The sequence below is a fragment of the Ambystoma mexicanum genome, chromosome 8, assembly GCF_040938575.1.
Source record: "Ambystoma mexicanum isolate Mex_15411 chromosome 8, UKY_AmexF1_1, whole genome shotgun sequence".
NCBI classification, from domain to species: Eukaryota; Metazoa; Chordata; class Amphibia; order Caudata; family Ambystomatidae; genus Ambystoma; species Ambystoma mexicanum.
Genome location: NC_090929.1, coordinates 816,260,804 through 816,277,691, shown reverse-complemented (window position 1 = coordinate 816,277,691; position 16,888 = coordinate 816,260,804). Strand labels below are relative to the sequence as shown.

At 43.1% G+C, this 16,888-nt stretch overlaps 1 protein-coding gene across 3 annotated transcripts in view; it reads left to right on the top strand.

Annotated features, from left to right (window-relative positions):
* SEC24C (SEC24 homolog C, COPII coat complex component) overlaps positions 1 to 13,525 on the top strand; it is a 1,750,167-nt gene extending 1,736,642 nt beyond the window's left edge. For 2 of the 3 annotated variants that reach the window (XM_069610688.1, XM_069610687.1), the window contains one exon: positions 12,594 to 13,107. In XM_069610688.1, coding sequence (XP_069466789.1) covers positions 12,594 to 12,734 — 141 coding nt within the window. In that variant the 3' untranslated portion in view covers positions 12,735 to 13,107. Of the gene's footprint in view, positions 1 to 12,593 lie in introns of all 3 variants that reach the window. The other variant, XM_069610689.1, reaches the window with a different exon arrangement.
* The last annotated feature ends 3,363 nt before the right edge of the window (positions 13,526 to 16,888 follow it).

The window sequence follows — 16,888 nt, the reverse complement described above, 5'->3', positions numbered from 1 at the left end:
GTGGCTGGTCTCGCTGGAGAGCAGCAACGCACTGGATTGCCGTCTGTGTATCCAGATAAGCGTTGCGCGCATCAGGAGGCGGGACTCCCAGCACGTCGGCTGCTGTTGGTAACACTAGTCCGCTGCCGGCAAACAAACTCCTCCATGTTGTAAGGAGGAAGAGGACCCAGTGCAGTGGTATCCTCGTATTGCGCTATCTTATAGATGGCATTTATCTCAGTATGCCCCCTCCTAAGAATCTCGCCCCCTGGTTGTTCGGATGCTTTAGATGAAATTTTTGAACTAGTCGTGGGGCATGAACTGCATTGTGAGATTCCCAGGTTCGATCTGAAGGGGAGTACCCCTTCCAGTCCACAAGATATTGAACTCTCCCATGGTGGAGTCGAGAATCACAAAGACCGGATACTTCGTATTCTGATCCTGAAGATCCTTGACCCGGAGGAGGACGAATCGAAACCTTAGGATGAAATGTACTCCGGACATCTGGTTTCAATTGAGAGACGTGGAACACCGGATGAATATGGGACCAGGTCATGGGGAGTTTAATTTTGAATGCTGCAGGGCCGATGGCTGAAATCACCCGAAATTGGCCCAGATATCTTGGTGATAGTTTTGAAGGTCGAAGATGTCTTGGGAGGAACTGAGAAGACAACCATACCCAATCCCCGGGGTTGATGGCAGGAGCAGGAGTACGTTGGCGATCTGCAAATCTCTTCACTCTTTCTTGGGACTCAGTAAGAGCCTTCGTGGCAGCTAGATGACCCTGATGTATCTGTCCCATCAGCTGATCCACGTCTGGAAATTTGACATCTGAGTGTTTGCTCGTGGGAAAGATGGTCAGATGGAATCCGTATGAACAAAAAAATGGTGAGGTTTTGAGTGAGGAATGATAGGAATTATTGTATGTGAATTCCGCCAGCGATAACAAATCTGACCAGTTATTATGAGCTGCTGAAATTTAATTTCTCAAATACCCTTCCAAGGTCTGGTTAAGCCTTTCATTCTGCCCATTGGTTTGGGGATGATAACCAGAACTTAAAGCTCGCGTGATTACTAATATTTTGCAGATCTGTTTCCAATACCTAGATGTGTACTGTGACCCTCTGTCGGAAATGACTTCCGGTAATCCATGCCTGGTAAATATCTTGTCAACGAACTTTCGTGCCATCTGAGCAGCGGACGGAAGTCCCTCGAGTGGTTCGAAATTCGCCATTTTAGTGAAAGTATCGATTGTTACCATAATGGCGGAATGACCTCTTGAGCGGGGCAGATCCTCTATGTAATCAGTAGAGATGATTTGCCATGGCCGAGAGGGGATTGCCATTCTTACTAACTTCCCTAAGGGATTCTGTCAGGGGCTCTTAGTCTGCAGACACATGGGACATGAATCGATGTATTGTTGCACGTCGCTTCTTAATGAAGGCCACCAGAAGTAACGGGAGATCAATTCGCAGGTGGTATAGCGTCCTCGATGTCCTGAGGATTTAGAGTCATAACACCACTGCAAAACTTCTTTTTGTAGAATCTTTGTAGGTAAGAAAACCTGAAGACCATGAAAATAGCAGCCATCTTTCTTGGTCAGAGCTTTTTGTTGAGCCAGGCATTTCCAGAATTTGAGGGGTTTGATTATCTTCAGCATAGAGCAAGAAAACATAGGTTCCGATCGGAAAGGACTCAATGGTGTAGAGTCCTTTCTTGATAGAGCGTCTGCCTGCAAATTGTTCTTCCCTGGAATAAAGGAGAAGATAATTCGAAAAGGGGAGAAAAAATGGGCCCAGCGAGCCTGTCTGCTATTGCAGGTATGTGCATATTGTAAAATGCCCAGATTGTGGTGATCTGTTCTGCCTTCAACTGGAGTAACAGCCCCTAGTAACAAATGTCTCCATTCTTCAAATGCTCTTTTAATGGCCAACAGTTCCTTTTCCAAAACTGTATAGTTCCATTCAGACGTAGATAATGTTTTAAACAGGTAAACTATGGGTCGTTCATGACCTTGATCATCCTTTTGTAAAAGTACTGCCCCTAAAGCATGTTGGGAGGCATCGGTTTCGATAATGAATCCCTGATTTTGATCGGGGGTCTTCAATTTGGGAGCCGAAGTGAACCGAGTCTTCAGTTCCTCAAAAGATTCTTGAGTGACGGTGGTCCAAACATAAGGAACTCTTTTCTTTAGCAGGTTTGTTAAAGGAAGGGTAAGAGATGAGAGGTTTGGGATAAAGCGCCTGTAAAAATTGGAAAATCCCACAAATCGCTGGATCTCTTTACAGTTTGTAGGTACAGGCCATTCCTTGACAGCGGACACCTTCGTTGGATCCATAGCAATCCCTTGGGCCGATAAAATTTAACCCAAATAGGTCACCTGAGGTTGATGGAATGAGCATTTCTCCATGTTAAAATAGAAATGGTTTTGGTGTAGTCGGCTCAGGACTTCCTGTACATGGATCTTGTGATCTGGAAGATTGTCCGAAAATACTAGAATCTCGTCTAAATAGACAATTACCGAATGAAGGAGAAGGTCAGAGAAAAGATGGTCCATGAACCTTTGAAAAACTGCCGGGGCGTTCGATAATCGACAGGGCATCACTTGGTATTGAAAATACCCAAAGGGAGTTCTGAACGCAGTCTTCCATTCATCTCCTTGTCTAATTCGTATCAGATGATATGCCCGCTTAAGATCTAGTTTGGTGTAAAGGTTAGCCCCTTGTACGGCTTCCAAAATATCCGGGATTAGTGGCATTGGGTATTTGTCTGGAATAGTGATCTTATTTAGACCCCTGTAGTCTATACAGGGTCTAAGCTCTGAGGAATTCTTTTTTGGAATAAAGAATAATGAGGCAGCTGCCGGGGATGTGGACTCTGTAATCAGACCGTTCTTCAAATGAGTGTTCAAATACTCCCGAAGGACTTCCCTCTCAGATTTAGAGAGAATGTAGATTCTGCCGAAAGGAAGAGGCTGCGCAGGAACTAGCTCTATGGCACAGTCGTCACGACGATGAGGTGGGAGTTGCATATATTCTGACGTAAAAAAAACATCCTCATACTCCTGATATTCCTTGGGGAGACCCGATATATAGTTGACCATCCTTGGGATCCGGATTTCCCGGATGGATCCTTCGGGAGTCTCAATCCTGTGTTCTGGGCCCCCCCACACAATACTCTGACCCCACAAATAGTGAACCGGTTCGCAAATTGATAAAAGGATTATACATTCGTAACCATCGTAGCCCAAGAATAATGGGATAATGGGCCGCCCGGATTATGTCCATCGTAATCACCTCATGATGTGAAGCTATTGACATGGTTAGAGGATTTGTTTGGCTCATAATTGGACCCGATATCAAGGGACTCCCGTCCACACTTTCGACTGGAATGGCTTCTGCCTTTGCCGAGCGGCGAATGCTTTTCTGTCTGGCCCAATGATCATCTATAAAATTGCCAGCAGCTCCACAGTCCACCAGAGCCGAAACTTCAGACAGAATATGTTCTCCAAATCTTAAGGTTACCCTCAAAACCATCATACCAGTCTGAGGGGAATTAAGACACAGGAAATTTTGCAATTTGTGTGAGGAACCTGATACTAAAGAGGGTTCCCAAACCGTGGTTCCTCCTACGGTCGGGCGCTGGCGTTTCCTGACTTTTTTGGGGGGGTGATCGGACATTCTTGCACTGAATGTGTATGTGCCCCGCAATACATAAATACATTGTGGGTTCTCCTTCGGGTACGCTCTTCTGTAGATAGTGGACCTCGAGGAGTCATGGTTCCTAATTGCATGGGTTCTTCCATACTGGATTTAGTTGTAGTGGGTAAAGACGGAGAAGGAAAAGGGCGTAACACTCTTCCTTTTCTTCTTTCACTGTTCCGTTCTCTAATTCGATAGTCCAACTGCATCACTAGTGCTACTAATTCTGCTAAGGATGAAGGGCGAGGTACCCTAGAGACCTCATCCTTCAGCTCTTCGGAAAGACCTCTATGAAATAGGGTAACCTGGGCATCGTCCGACCAGGTTGTCTCGCTTGCCATTTGTTTAAATCGGGTGATATAAGTAAGAATGTCTTGGTTCCCCTGTCTTAGATCTAACAAGTATTCTTGAGAGGCTACCCTTATTTCTTGGCTAGCAAACATCGTGCGAATGCTGTTACTGAATGCCGTATATGAGTCAAGAATCGGGTTATTGGAAGTGACCAATGGAGTGGCCCAAGCTAAAGCAGGTCCTGACATTTGAGAAATCATGTAACCAACACGGTCTCTATCTGTATGAAAAAATCCTGCTTGAAAGCAAACTGCACAGTACAAGCATCTAGAAATTCTTATACCCGATGAGGGTTTCCATCAAACTGTCCTCCGGGTAATGCCCCCAGGGGAACTTCAGAGCACCGGGGAATCCTTCCACTTGCCACTTGTTGTGCTGCCTGCTGCTGGGCGGCTTGTTGCTGGGCTGCCTGCTGCTGAGCTGCCTGCTGCTGATTCTGTAAGAGTGCTGCATTCTCTTGTTTGAGGGTTTGTACTTCTGATGTTAAAGATTGAACTGCAGCTATCAGCTGCAGGATTTGTTGGTCCATCCTATCCTGAGGTGTGACCCAAAAAATGTTTGAACCGTGCCAAAACGGCCTCTAACTAAATTCTCTTCTTTTGGGCGTTGCTATCTGTAATAATTAGTACTACATTTGTCTTGACAAGGTTCAAACAACGAGTTGGATTGACCCACCTGAATTCTTCTCTTGCGCAGCTGTCCTCTGAGCAGGAAGAAGATGGGGAAATACCTAGAAGCCCCTCCGCCGACCAGAACTGAATGATTCAGCCCACGGTGGGAACTCCAGGGAAACCCCCCCCCCCCCCCCCAAGGGGAAAAAACCCTGTTTAGGGAAGAGCTGCTAGAGTTCGAGGTGTCCAGTCAACAGCTTTCCTCGTCTGTTCTGAATGAGTCTTCTCTCAAGGAGGGCAAGGTTGTTCACCAGGTTTGTAAGTGCTAATTAGGATTAAAGAACAATATCAGAGGTGAAATAGGATTCACTGAAGAGGGAGCTACCCTAACTAGGAAGGAACAAAGTGGGAGCTCAAACTGGGAGTCGTGGCTTACCCTGATGTGCAAATCAGAAGTCTCCAAACGACGGAGGATGTGGTCTTTAAGGAAAGATGCTAGAGGAATTCTGTCACGGGACTGCAACAGGGAACAAGGAACAGATTGCTTTCAAAAACTGATGGTACAAGATCCCTGAAGCGAAAATCTTACAGAGACTAATTTGGGACCAATGTTACCCTTAGAAAAGGTAGAGGTGAAGAGGTCTTTTCTGGAAGTTTGCAGTAATCAGAGGCGAAGCAGGCGCAATCCCCAGAGATTGAATTAGCGGTCTGACATCTGGAAGTATATAAGGAATAATGATCTAACGGAAATTCTACCCCTATTCTCCCGCTGCCTTCATTAGAGAGAGAGCTGGAATACTAGACTATCGATGGGACCTACCCGATTGCTGTGTGCTGATTGTCAGGAGCGGCGTCTCTGTGATGCCGTGAAAGTGAAAGTTGCCGTGAACGATCCTTCGTTTTCCCAGCCCCGCGCTAAGAAATGAATAGAAGACACAGATAGATGATGACCACAAACGGGGAGTCCCTTGACCTAGTAAAGAAATGGTTCTAAAGAAAGAGTTTTTAGGAAATAAGGAGATAAGGAGACAAACTCACGGAGCGTGGCTGGTCTCGCTGGAGAGTAGCAATGCACTGGATTGCCGTCCGTGTATCCAGATAAGCGTTGCGCGCGTCGGGAGGCGGGACTCCCAGCACGTCAGCAGCTGTTGGTAACACTAGTCCGCTGCCGGCAAACAAACTCCTCCATGTTGTAAGGAGGAAGAGGACCCGGTGCAGTGGTATCCTCGTATTGCGCGATCTTATAGATGGCATTTATCACAGCAGTGCAAAAACCCAAAGAGGCGGACACAGGAAAAAAGACCATTCCCCTTTTCTATTATAATCTGCTGTAGACAGGCTCCATTTATGTAGTATGTTCTAAATCGTCAGAGCATAATGGAATTATTTTCTGACGTGCCAGCCTTAGAAGATCTAGGGTCGAATGACATCGACCAGGTCGAATTCCTAAATGATAAAACACTGACCTTGGTGAGGTTATGGTTGAGATAAAGAGTTGTACTAAACACCATCTGGGGAGCTAAACAACAGTTGTTTGAAATGGGATTGTTGTACTTGCTGGTCCTGCTTTTGAATAGAATACAGAGGCCATTAAACTACCCATAACTGTCTCAGGTTGCCCAACTTTGAACATGAAACCCATCCAAATCAAAAGATGTATGTACAGACCGCATGTGTTTGCAATTGCGGTGGGAACTAAATATACCTGTAACTCAAAGGGTTCCAACACTAGTTTGTTGGAACACTTGTGGTTTTGTGCACTTGTTAAACAATGCTAATAATGGTTTGGATAAATCTGACATGGTGGTTTTACTAGAACAACCTTGTTGGCTTGTTGGCCTCATCGGATGCCCTCCTCAACCACCCAATAAGATTCAGGCACAGCCATCCAGTCAGGAAGTGTTTGGCTTAAGACGGCCGTCAGCACTCACTTCCTGACTGAATCCACCCGGAATGAACGCCGCTCCCGGCATCAAATGAGGCCAACAAGCCTCCACCTGGCACCCTAACCTGGGTTAATTGCCTACCAGCTCCACCACGAGCCTGCTGTCACTTCTCCTTTGCCTTGATAAAGACTACGGTCAAAACGCACGTCAGCTTTTTGTTTCACCACTCCTGGCACAAGATCCCACATTGGTTATGCTGTATCTGAACACTAAAAAACACCACGCAAAACAACTCAAGACTGGACTATCACTAGATTGTAACAATCAGTAGAAATTGCAAATATTGGACCCTCAATCCTGCCAGCGCCCACACCAAACAAGGTTTTGTCACCCCACCATAGATTAAAGACAAACTAGTACGCCATAATCCCCTTCATATCATCTAATAATCAAGGTCTCTAGGTACAGTTAATCGCTGGATAAAAGGTAAGTGTAACCTCATTGATTAGAGATGTGAGCTAAATCATTACTGATTCCACACAACAACCCCCTTGTCCTACCCTGTACATGTAATCAGCCAGAAAATATGTATAGCTTGCTTTAAAAACAGGGAGCCTTAAGGTGAATTAAACTTAAAGGAAGCCCAGCTTTTAAAGTCCTTATAAGGCAACCCATTAGCCCAATGTTTCTGCATCAACTATCCTCGCTCTGAACAATGATAATAGGTTGATTCCTCCCCACCCTCGACCCCCTCCGCTAGCCAAAGTTCTCTCCTGATATGGTGATGCAGAAGCCTAAATTAATATACGCACCCACCTCAACAGAAGTTACCTTCACAGCGGGAGACTACTGCACATTGGCTAAGTGTTGAAAATTACTACACATGTACTACACCCTTAACCTTAACTTCGTTCTCTGTTTTCAATCCATTCCTTCCTTTCCACGATCAAGTTTCGACAATTTATTATTATAAATAAATAGTTGTTTCTATTCTCTCCCTTCAGGTTCCTGTCCCTCTTGCACACATTCCAATGTGTGCTCCGTTCTATCAGCCAAAATCTACACAGATTGTAATCAACACTTCACCATACTTTATAGACCTTGCCATTCAGTAGCAGACTGTGAATCGACATATTAATTGTGTTGTACTCTGAAGTGTCATGTGGCAGATAAGCAATTTTATTACTAAATATATAATATTGAATATTAGCCTAATCTTTGGGATATACTACTCGTCCAACTTTTCAATGCAGACATTACTCATGTAATGCTTAATGTAATGCTTAAAGTACAAATGCCTTCAAACCCAAACAATGAAGGGGCAGTGATTTGTAGTCATCAATAAAATTGTCCCATTCTATAATTTCGAAAAACGAAACATGTTCACCAGTATTTGGCTTCATTTGAGAAATACGCGGTCATCTGTTAAGATGTCGTGCAACCTAACGCAAAACGATCTGAAAAAAAATGTACACTCTACTAAGTCATTGTCAAGAAGCCACACGCCCGCTTTAATACCCAGATTGATGCCTTGTTGAAAAGCATTAGGGCTCTAATGTAAATATATGGGCCCTTGTTAAAAGATGGACACCACACCTTTTCAGACCCATCATAATGATCTTCAAGAAGGAAACAATACACAAACTCCACTGAATGACTGGCTACTTTCCACCCCTTAGCCCTCATCAACATAAGACCACAAATAGCTTCATAAAGAGATGGATACTAAGTTAGTAATTGCTGCAGGATAAACAAGCTTTCACCCATCCAAAGTCTGAAGTAGATGGTACAGCTACATTTAGGATTGCTAGCCCCACATAAGGCAGATTACTTCCTAGATAATGCACATGGAGCTTGCATCACCAAGGTAACATACACCTCCCACATCTTGTTCTGGTAACAGCCTACATGCATATAATGTAGATATGCACTTACCACTTCTAAGGTGGTGTAAAGTGTAAAACGCTATACTGTAAACTCATACAGGCCCTATCTGTCCTCCTTGTCAACCAAAGACTGTCCATGAAAAACACAAAATAGGCTTGCTAAAAGTTGCCCCAACATGTGTGAGTGTCAAAGTCAGAAGAGGGAAGACTGGCGAGGGTCACTGACTGGCTTCATGAAGTACATTTGACAAAAAAAGGAGGATATTGAGGTGTGGTCACGCTGGTTGTATATCATTCAGTTCAGCTGCTCACACAACTGTTGAAAGCAAGATTCCTTCATTAAAGGCACTCCTAACTTGCCACACCAGGAAAAACTAGATACTCTCCTGGCTCCACCACCAACAAGCTACAACTGACATCTCTTCCCCTCCTTCTGGAATATTACTCATCCACATTCCACTGTCAGTACACACCAACAATCTATACACCCTATAACTTTCCCTCTCTCAAACAGCCTCATATTATACTATGCTCATGAACTCATAAAAAGTCACCACACAATGCTCACCTGCCAAGCTTGGCAATAACAGTTTTTCTTATGTTCTGTTACTAGGCTTTTATACTGAACTAAATCAGCACCATAGTATTTTCAGAGCACCTAGGCCTATAGTCTGGAAGCTATTTCAGAACTAGCCACTGAGGCATGCCAATCAGACATGGAGGTGGGAAAAAAAATCAATGGCAAGAGATGCACTGTGCTCCATGTACATAAACTATTATATTATTTCAGGTCATACCACTAATTTAGTAATGTGAGAAATCTGAGGGCTTTCTCACATTTAACCCGCTTAAGACTCCGCCTCAGGTAACCAAGAGAAGGGTAAGACTGACAGATTCTGACCCCGGGAGTGAGTATGCGAAGGGGTACTACCGGGATGGAGGGTCTTTGAAGAACGGAGGTGGGATGCCCGAATATGAGATCTGGCATTCCACTTTTCCTAATCCTGATCTATCCTACCTCCCCTCTACCATCATAGGATATCATCATGCATGTCCTACCCTACCCCAAGATCTTCAGTCGAACACTCCCACTCGGAAGAAAGCAAGAGCATGTAAAACCCCTTTTTCTAACTATAACCCGGACTTATCCTCCCGTCCCTCTAATATCATAAACTACTGTGGGAACCAATCTTTTCCTTCTCTGTTAACCTAATTTACTGAGGGTACCAGCGTGAAATAACCAATACCAATTTCCTATCTTAAGAACACCCCTAGACCACAATATGGCATCCCCCCTTCCTTGACAGTGACCTACCCAACCCCCCCGTCAGCCTTCATAGAATGTTTTAAGACACACAATCCTCTTTTTCCCCGAAGTATCACCCATGTACTGTAAGGAAGAAGAGGAAGTCAAGAAGAGTACAGATTTCCTATGCGAAACACCACTATTGCACTGGGATGAAGAAGATGCAGATAGAGGCACATCAACATCTTCATAGGCCATGTCCCTCTAACAAGGCAAGGCAGGGTCAGGCAATTGAAATCAACCATGCCAACCTGCAGCCTATCAAGTCTTCCGGAGAGTATAAAAGAAACACTAGCAATCAGCAAAGAGAGCAAGTTGGGAGAAGAGCTGAGGAGCCGTGGCTGCCCAGGACGAGCTGGTAGAAACGGGGACGCTGAGAGTCTGTGGGAGGAAGTATCCGGGAGAAGTGTGGATAACAACCCCTGTTTCAAGCAAAGAAGAGAAGTCCAAGTAAGGGACTGCTGGCATGCTGATCCCTTGTTACATTGGTAAAATGAAATGCACGTTCCCCTGGGCCAGGACAGGAGCCCAGGAGTGTCTGAGGGGCAGGTGAGGAGACCCTGACTTCAGATAACAGACGTTAACCCAAGAACAAAGAAAATATCACCGGTGAGTGAAGCACATTGATGCAGTGTTTTGAAGTAAGTGAGCAAGATGCAATGTTGCAGCCCGAACGTGTAAGACTGGAGAATGCGTCGTGTGAAATTGGCAAATGGAATTAAAAGGATACATAGTGGCAGATGGTCACGTGCATGATTACTCGTTCTTGAATGGCTGTGTAAAGAAAGGAAGTGTCTGCAAAGAGGGGAGCTGTTCGCGGACATGAAAAATGAGCAAAATAGTGGAATCAAAATCCACGAAACTGATAGAAAAGTGTTGACAACAAAGTGTGTTGGAAAAGCATTGGGGTGGCCACCAGGTGGGAGATTGATACAGGCGTCCACAGAGACCTCAGAATAAGCAGTGTGTTGGAAAGGTATCGGGGTGGGTACCATACTGGAGATTGATCCAGGTTGGCCGCAGAGACCCCAGTATAAGGAAAAGAGAACTCTTATTAAGCATAAGGCACCTGGTTGCGTGACCCATAATGGGTTCCATGTAATAATGTCGCCACAAAAATCTCGCCATACAAAAATATCGCCAAAAATGGCCGTTTTTTGTGGCGACATTATTGCATGGAACATGCAGGGGACAACCCCGCAAACCCCAATTTTTATTTTTTTTAATTTTTTTTTAAATTATTTTATTTTTTTGCCCCTGTATATGGTCACCCAAATAGTATCGCCACAACCTTTTCCCAGCGATAATATTTACGGCGACCATATATATGGGGATAATATTACCTGCGCCACAACCAGGGGAGCCCAATTGAAAGCAAGGGGATGCATGATCTAAAGAGCTCATGGGTTCACGGAAAGGAGACCCGGAGAAGCCTACAGAAACCTACCAGGAAAAGGTACAGTGAACTTTTTGCCAAGTGAACCTTTCTTTGCCAAGTGAAACCTGGGAGACTTGTGGAACTTTGTAATCCTGAGTGGCTTAAACCTGGGGACGAGAGCTGCAGAAAGGCTCCATTGTCACTTTAACTTTACTTTGAACACTGTTGAGTTGGCCAAATCCCATTCACCCTATTATTCTGTAGATGTGAGGACAAGCATAGGTTTTGACACACTGTATTTTGTTTTGGACTGACAGATTTAGGGCCTCATTACGACTAGTGCGGAATGGGTTTCACGGCGCCGGTAATGGTGCCGGCGCCGTTAAACCCACTCCGCACTATTACGAGGTCCCCTCGCGGGACCCGCTCTGGAAGTCTGGTTTTTCCAGACGTCCATAGCGGGTCCCATGAGGGGACCAGGGAGCTAACAACGGGCCCTGAAGGAGGAAATACCGGGCCTTCCAAAGTCTGAATGGCCTGGTATTCCTCCCTTCAGGGAACCCGGACACGATTTTGGAGGCAGCCATGGTGCTAATAGCACCATGGCTGCCTCCAAAGTCGTAATAAGGCCCTTAGACTTCTTAGTTTTCTTTCCATTGGGGAACAATCCCATCATAGATTTAGGGCAAGTTAGGCGTTACACCATAATGATCATTGAGAATAAAGGTTTTTAAACTGCGTTTTACTTCTGTGTCGTCTCTTGAAACCATACATGTCTTACAGTAAGCACCAAAAACTGTCCTATTAGACTGAAACCAATGAGTAGCTTTTCATGGTTTTACTTGTCTTAGAGACTGACAATATTCCCTTATTTCATCAATACAAGTATAATTTTGCTGTGAAAACGCTGAATGTCTTTTACAGTGGAGATGATCCTTACAAGGGAACTAGGGTTACAACTGGTGTTATCTTTCGAATTACCTTTTCCTGAGAGCACTTTTAATACAGATGAGCATTTATTAAATGATTATTTTCTGAGAAGGTGACCTACTGAAAGGCCACTATCACACCTTGTTCGTTTTCATCAGGCTAAACTGTTGAGGCAATATTATTATTTTATTTTTTTAACCGTTACTTTAAATAGGATTTTCTATTGGGTGCTGTCTATTGTGGTTTAAGGTCAATTACAAACGGATTATGTGAGTATCTTGAGCACAAGTTGGGAAGTTGTTGGCTTGGTGAAATTTTGGAAAGGGGGGGCATGATACCCAATAGTTTGAGGGCTACATTGGGCATGGATTAATCACGGTTTTTGGTTCACACCCTTTACAGAAAAAGTACTGCAGGTGTTGAAGTGTGGACTGAAAGAACTGTCATCTGTTCGCATTCCCCCAGGCATGCTTGCTTATTTTGAACTTGAGTTGAAAATGTCATGCTTGGTTCTACAACTAAATTTGCTAATGTATATTCATTCAGTCTAATTTGTTGTTTACAGTTTATGGTTGTGAAACAAGAAGACAAGTTGGAGATGCTATTCAAACCTTTTTTGGTGGAGGACAAGAACACAAGTGGTGGAGCTTCATATGTAGACTTCCTCTGCCACATGCACAAGGAAATCCGGCAACTACTAAGCTAGAGGTGGCAGAAGTGGTGGACTCATGCATTGAACTTATAATCTTCATTAGTCACCATGATGTATGGATCTCGGCTTCCTCAACCAGTACGGCAGTGAGCGTTGTCCAATTCCATGATTTTAAATACACCACGCATCAGCAAAGCGGATTCTGCAGTCCCCTCTCAACCCCTAACAAGAAGAAAAATTCCCTAGTACCGATAGGGGAAAAGTGCCACTCTACTCTAGTTACTTGCCTGTCGGATGTCTCAACTTTGTCCCTCCTCACTCCCGAAAGTCTTCTCTAATACTGTTGCAATGAAGAGTCTCGGTTCAGACCAAATGATTTGAAAGAAATCATTTTAAAACACTGGTAATTGCTGTGAATGAATGTGTGTGTGTTTGTAAATTAGCCTAAAATTGAACATTTGGTCAGATGAAATGGATAGGTGGTCCGGGTGGGAATTACTTTCTGATCTAGCTCCTTAGTGTAAAGAACAAAATACAGTTTATCTGAGGTTCTGTTTTTTCTGTTATTTTAAGTGGATAAACCCGAACAGCAGGAACCCTTAACCTAGATTTTCTATTGTTTGTCACTAAACGCAAAGCCATCGTACAACGCTGTTCTGAATTGTGAACTTGTGTTCATTCGAGGAGGTGAGATGAGATAGATGGGGTGAAATCTTGGCTCCTTACTCAATGATCATATGTTAATAATTGAATAATGAACCACAGTCCCTTTCATTTACAAGAAAAAGTAAATTACGAATGGGACTTTATTTTTCTATGCATCATTAAATCATCCCACTTTTAAATTCTTGCATTTTTCGTTCCTTTGCTCTTAAGCCTGTTCGAGAATTTGAATGCATTTACCTTTATCATGAGTAAACTGGTACTGTTTCCTTCCATCTTATTTAAGTTCGTATTTGAAATTCTGTTAGCAGGATAAATTATGAGCATGTTGTGAATGTTCTAGCCAGGGCTAATCTAGGAATGTTCTGCTATTTATCCGATTCTGAGCATAAACACCCGGCTGATTGATTGAGGACGATGGGTTGGTATAAATAAAGGATTAGCAGTATTCTTAAAGATGCCATGATAGCCTGACAAAGTAGATTTAAAAAATGCAGAACGCCTAGAACCATTTGCATACCATTGCAATAACCAAATTCCTTTCCTGCTTCATTCATCAGACAAACGAAAACAGGCCAGGCAGGCCTAGCATAAAAGCCTGTAGGAGATACCCCATGCCTCTGGTTAATTTCATATCTCATTAGTGCTTCTTAAAAACATTTTTTGGTGTCAAAAGCCACTAATTATAACGGTGCCTCCTTGTAAAAATGTAATTTGAAAATCTAAGGGCTTTTTATTGAACTATTTGTTGGGTGGGCTTTCTCGAAGTTTAATTTATTATTTTAAAATGTCACAGTTTTGTTTTTCTAAGCCTGTTATACATAGAGGGATTTAAGATTTCACAAGGAAAAAAATGGATTGGTTAATAATGTTCTTGGATTCTGAGTTTATAAAAATACACGCAGGAATATCTGAAAAATGGACTTCGGGGAGTAGACTTTGTCCCATTCAATCTGATTATTAATTAGGGAATGTATCAAACTCTATGGGATGTTTCTTTCCACTAATTTCTTTCAGCTAACCTCCTCTTACTTCCTCGGTTTTTGATTTGCCATGAGGAAAGGGACATGCTTTCTGAGTTCTGTATGGTGGCCTCAGATGGAGAACCCTCTTCAGTTCTTGTAGACTCCATTAGGATCCTGGTCCATATATTTTGCCCCTCGACAACTTTCCTTCCCAACAATGAAGACACCCACGGGCTATATGAAAATAAAAAGGCTGGCAGCCATCGGACTTTCAGATTACTTATGGCTAGTATTAACTGTTATATTGATTTGAAAATGGAAACAAATATAAATATATGACATTTTTCACCTTTTTCCCCAAATGCATCTCTTTGTAAAGAAATAAATGAAATAAATGAATATGTATTTTAGCGAATGGTCTGAAAATTGCTCTAGATTGTTTAAAGTACAGCACATATACCATTTCTGTGTTCTTTTTTCACATGTTGAATGTGTTCATATTACATTTTGGTGTTATGGTGTTAAGTAATATATCGGTACGCATGATCAGCATTTAAGATAAATGTAGTTCTTAGTCCCACATCTTACCAATCAAAATCCTATCCCAGTTGACAATGTGGCTCTGTTCCAGTTCGTCTACAACTCTTAGAAGTGTTATAATAACTGCACACCTCATTTGACATCACCCCGTCCATTTTGTGAACTCGATGCAAGATTAAGTTTGGCAACTAGTTAGGTTTTAAAGATGACATGTAAATATTTTCGAATAATTGACCTGAATGGCTTCACTCGCTGGCCTCAAAAGTGCGGGGTGGGTTTAAAATTGGTTTACAGCTCAAATATTTGGATAACTTGGATAAAAAGCCATGGGATTTATAGGCAGTTCTGAAGAGAAATGCATTAAATGTTTCAAATGCAGGTAAAGAACTGTGAACAGGAGCAATTAGCTGCAGCTGCTCATTTATGTTACCTGAAAATTGTGTCTTTAATGATAGTACTGCACGCACAGTAGACAAAGCAAGGGGGTGGGCCGACCCACGCGATAACTGCCCACCGTTGAAGTTAAGGGCCTGAGAGAAGCGAGGGTCCCTTAAGGTGAGTGGCGGGCTATTGCCGTCAGTGGTCGGGCCGCCCCAGATGGTCATATCGCTATTAGCACCCATGTAAATCCTAGGCGGGTGCAAAGGGTGAGTATAACTAATGAACAAAAAAATCTTACCTTCGTGTGCGGCACCGTGCTTCATTTTCGGAGACCATTTTCTGTGTTGATTGCCATGACATCATCAACGCGGAAACTGACTCTTCAAACGGAGCGCTATGCCACACCTGAAGCTAAGATTTCTTTTTTTATAATTGGGTTTGCCTTACAATTAGCATCCATGTAGGACCCACATGGGTGTTGGGAGAAAGCGGGAAGGGAAGGCAGAGCTGGGAAGGGGGCGCTGGCTAGCGACACCCAGGCAGCTCGGAACGCAGGCTTTGAACCATACAATACAACCTGCGTTCCGAGCACCCTGGCTTGGTCAGCGCCCCCTTTCAGGATGTTCTCTAGCACACCAAGGATGGAAAACATAGATCATATGCTCGTAGGATTTACAGTTTCAGATATCGTGCTAAGATAATCTATGTTCATAATTATTCCTTTGCTAATTAATAAAATATGATCAGAACTGCTAGAACATAAAATACAAACCGAATTAGCTGCAAGGCTATTGAACTAATTGCCTGAACTTGAAACACATCGCCATCCCAGTTTCTACATTTCAAAATTAGTTCAAAATTCCCTACTTATTCATTTATCATAACTGCCTTGTCAGTTTCAACTGTACCCTGCATAGTAATTTCACTGCAGTAAAACACATAATCATGCTGATGTATGCATTGTTACGGACTCATGTGATTATGAAGCTTTTAGAAAGCGGATGGTAAAAATGCCTGCCCTGCCATAATGGTTTTCATTTTTGTTTTTACTGTATTCCTTCCATCCATCAACACTTTCCCCATCTATTCCTCGGCCAGTTAACCTTCTCCATGTGGGGCGGGGATGAACTTGTAAAGTTATACTGCTGGAATTTTAAAAGCAGCAGAAAGTCCCTTAGTGACTGTTATTATATTTGGAGTTACAGAGATGAAATTAATATATAGCTTCCAACAATTTGGCATCAGGCACTAAAAGCAAAAGCAGATCATAACCAACATAACAGCTTTAGTTATAGTACAACAGAAGACTTTGCCAGTATATGCAATGCCATGATATTGTGCCACAGCAAAACAAAAAATAACAGCTGCATGATACTTAATTTCACTGGGGCAACACTTGAATGGCAATATTTTTAAACTGGCATTTTCTGAGAGCAATGTAAATGCATCTATGTTGCCTTCAGAAAATTATAATACCAGCCTCAACTGTGCCATTGCCATGTTGCCCCAGATTAGCAGATTGTCAAGCAACTACATTGCCCTAAGAACAACCCCATATTTAATTGCACCCTGATCTGCCATTTGACACACACATTTACTACTGAACTGCCCCTATCTCATCCATTTATCCTGGAACCCTTTTTCCTCCTGCATGCGAAA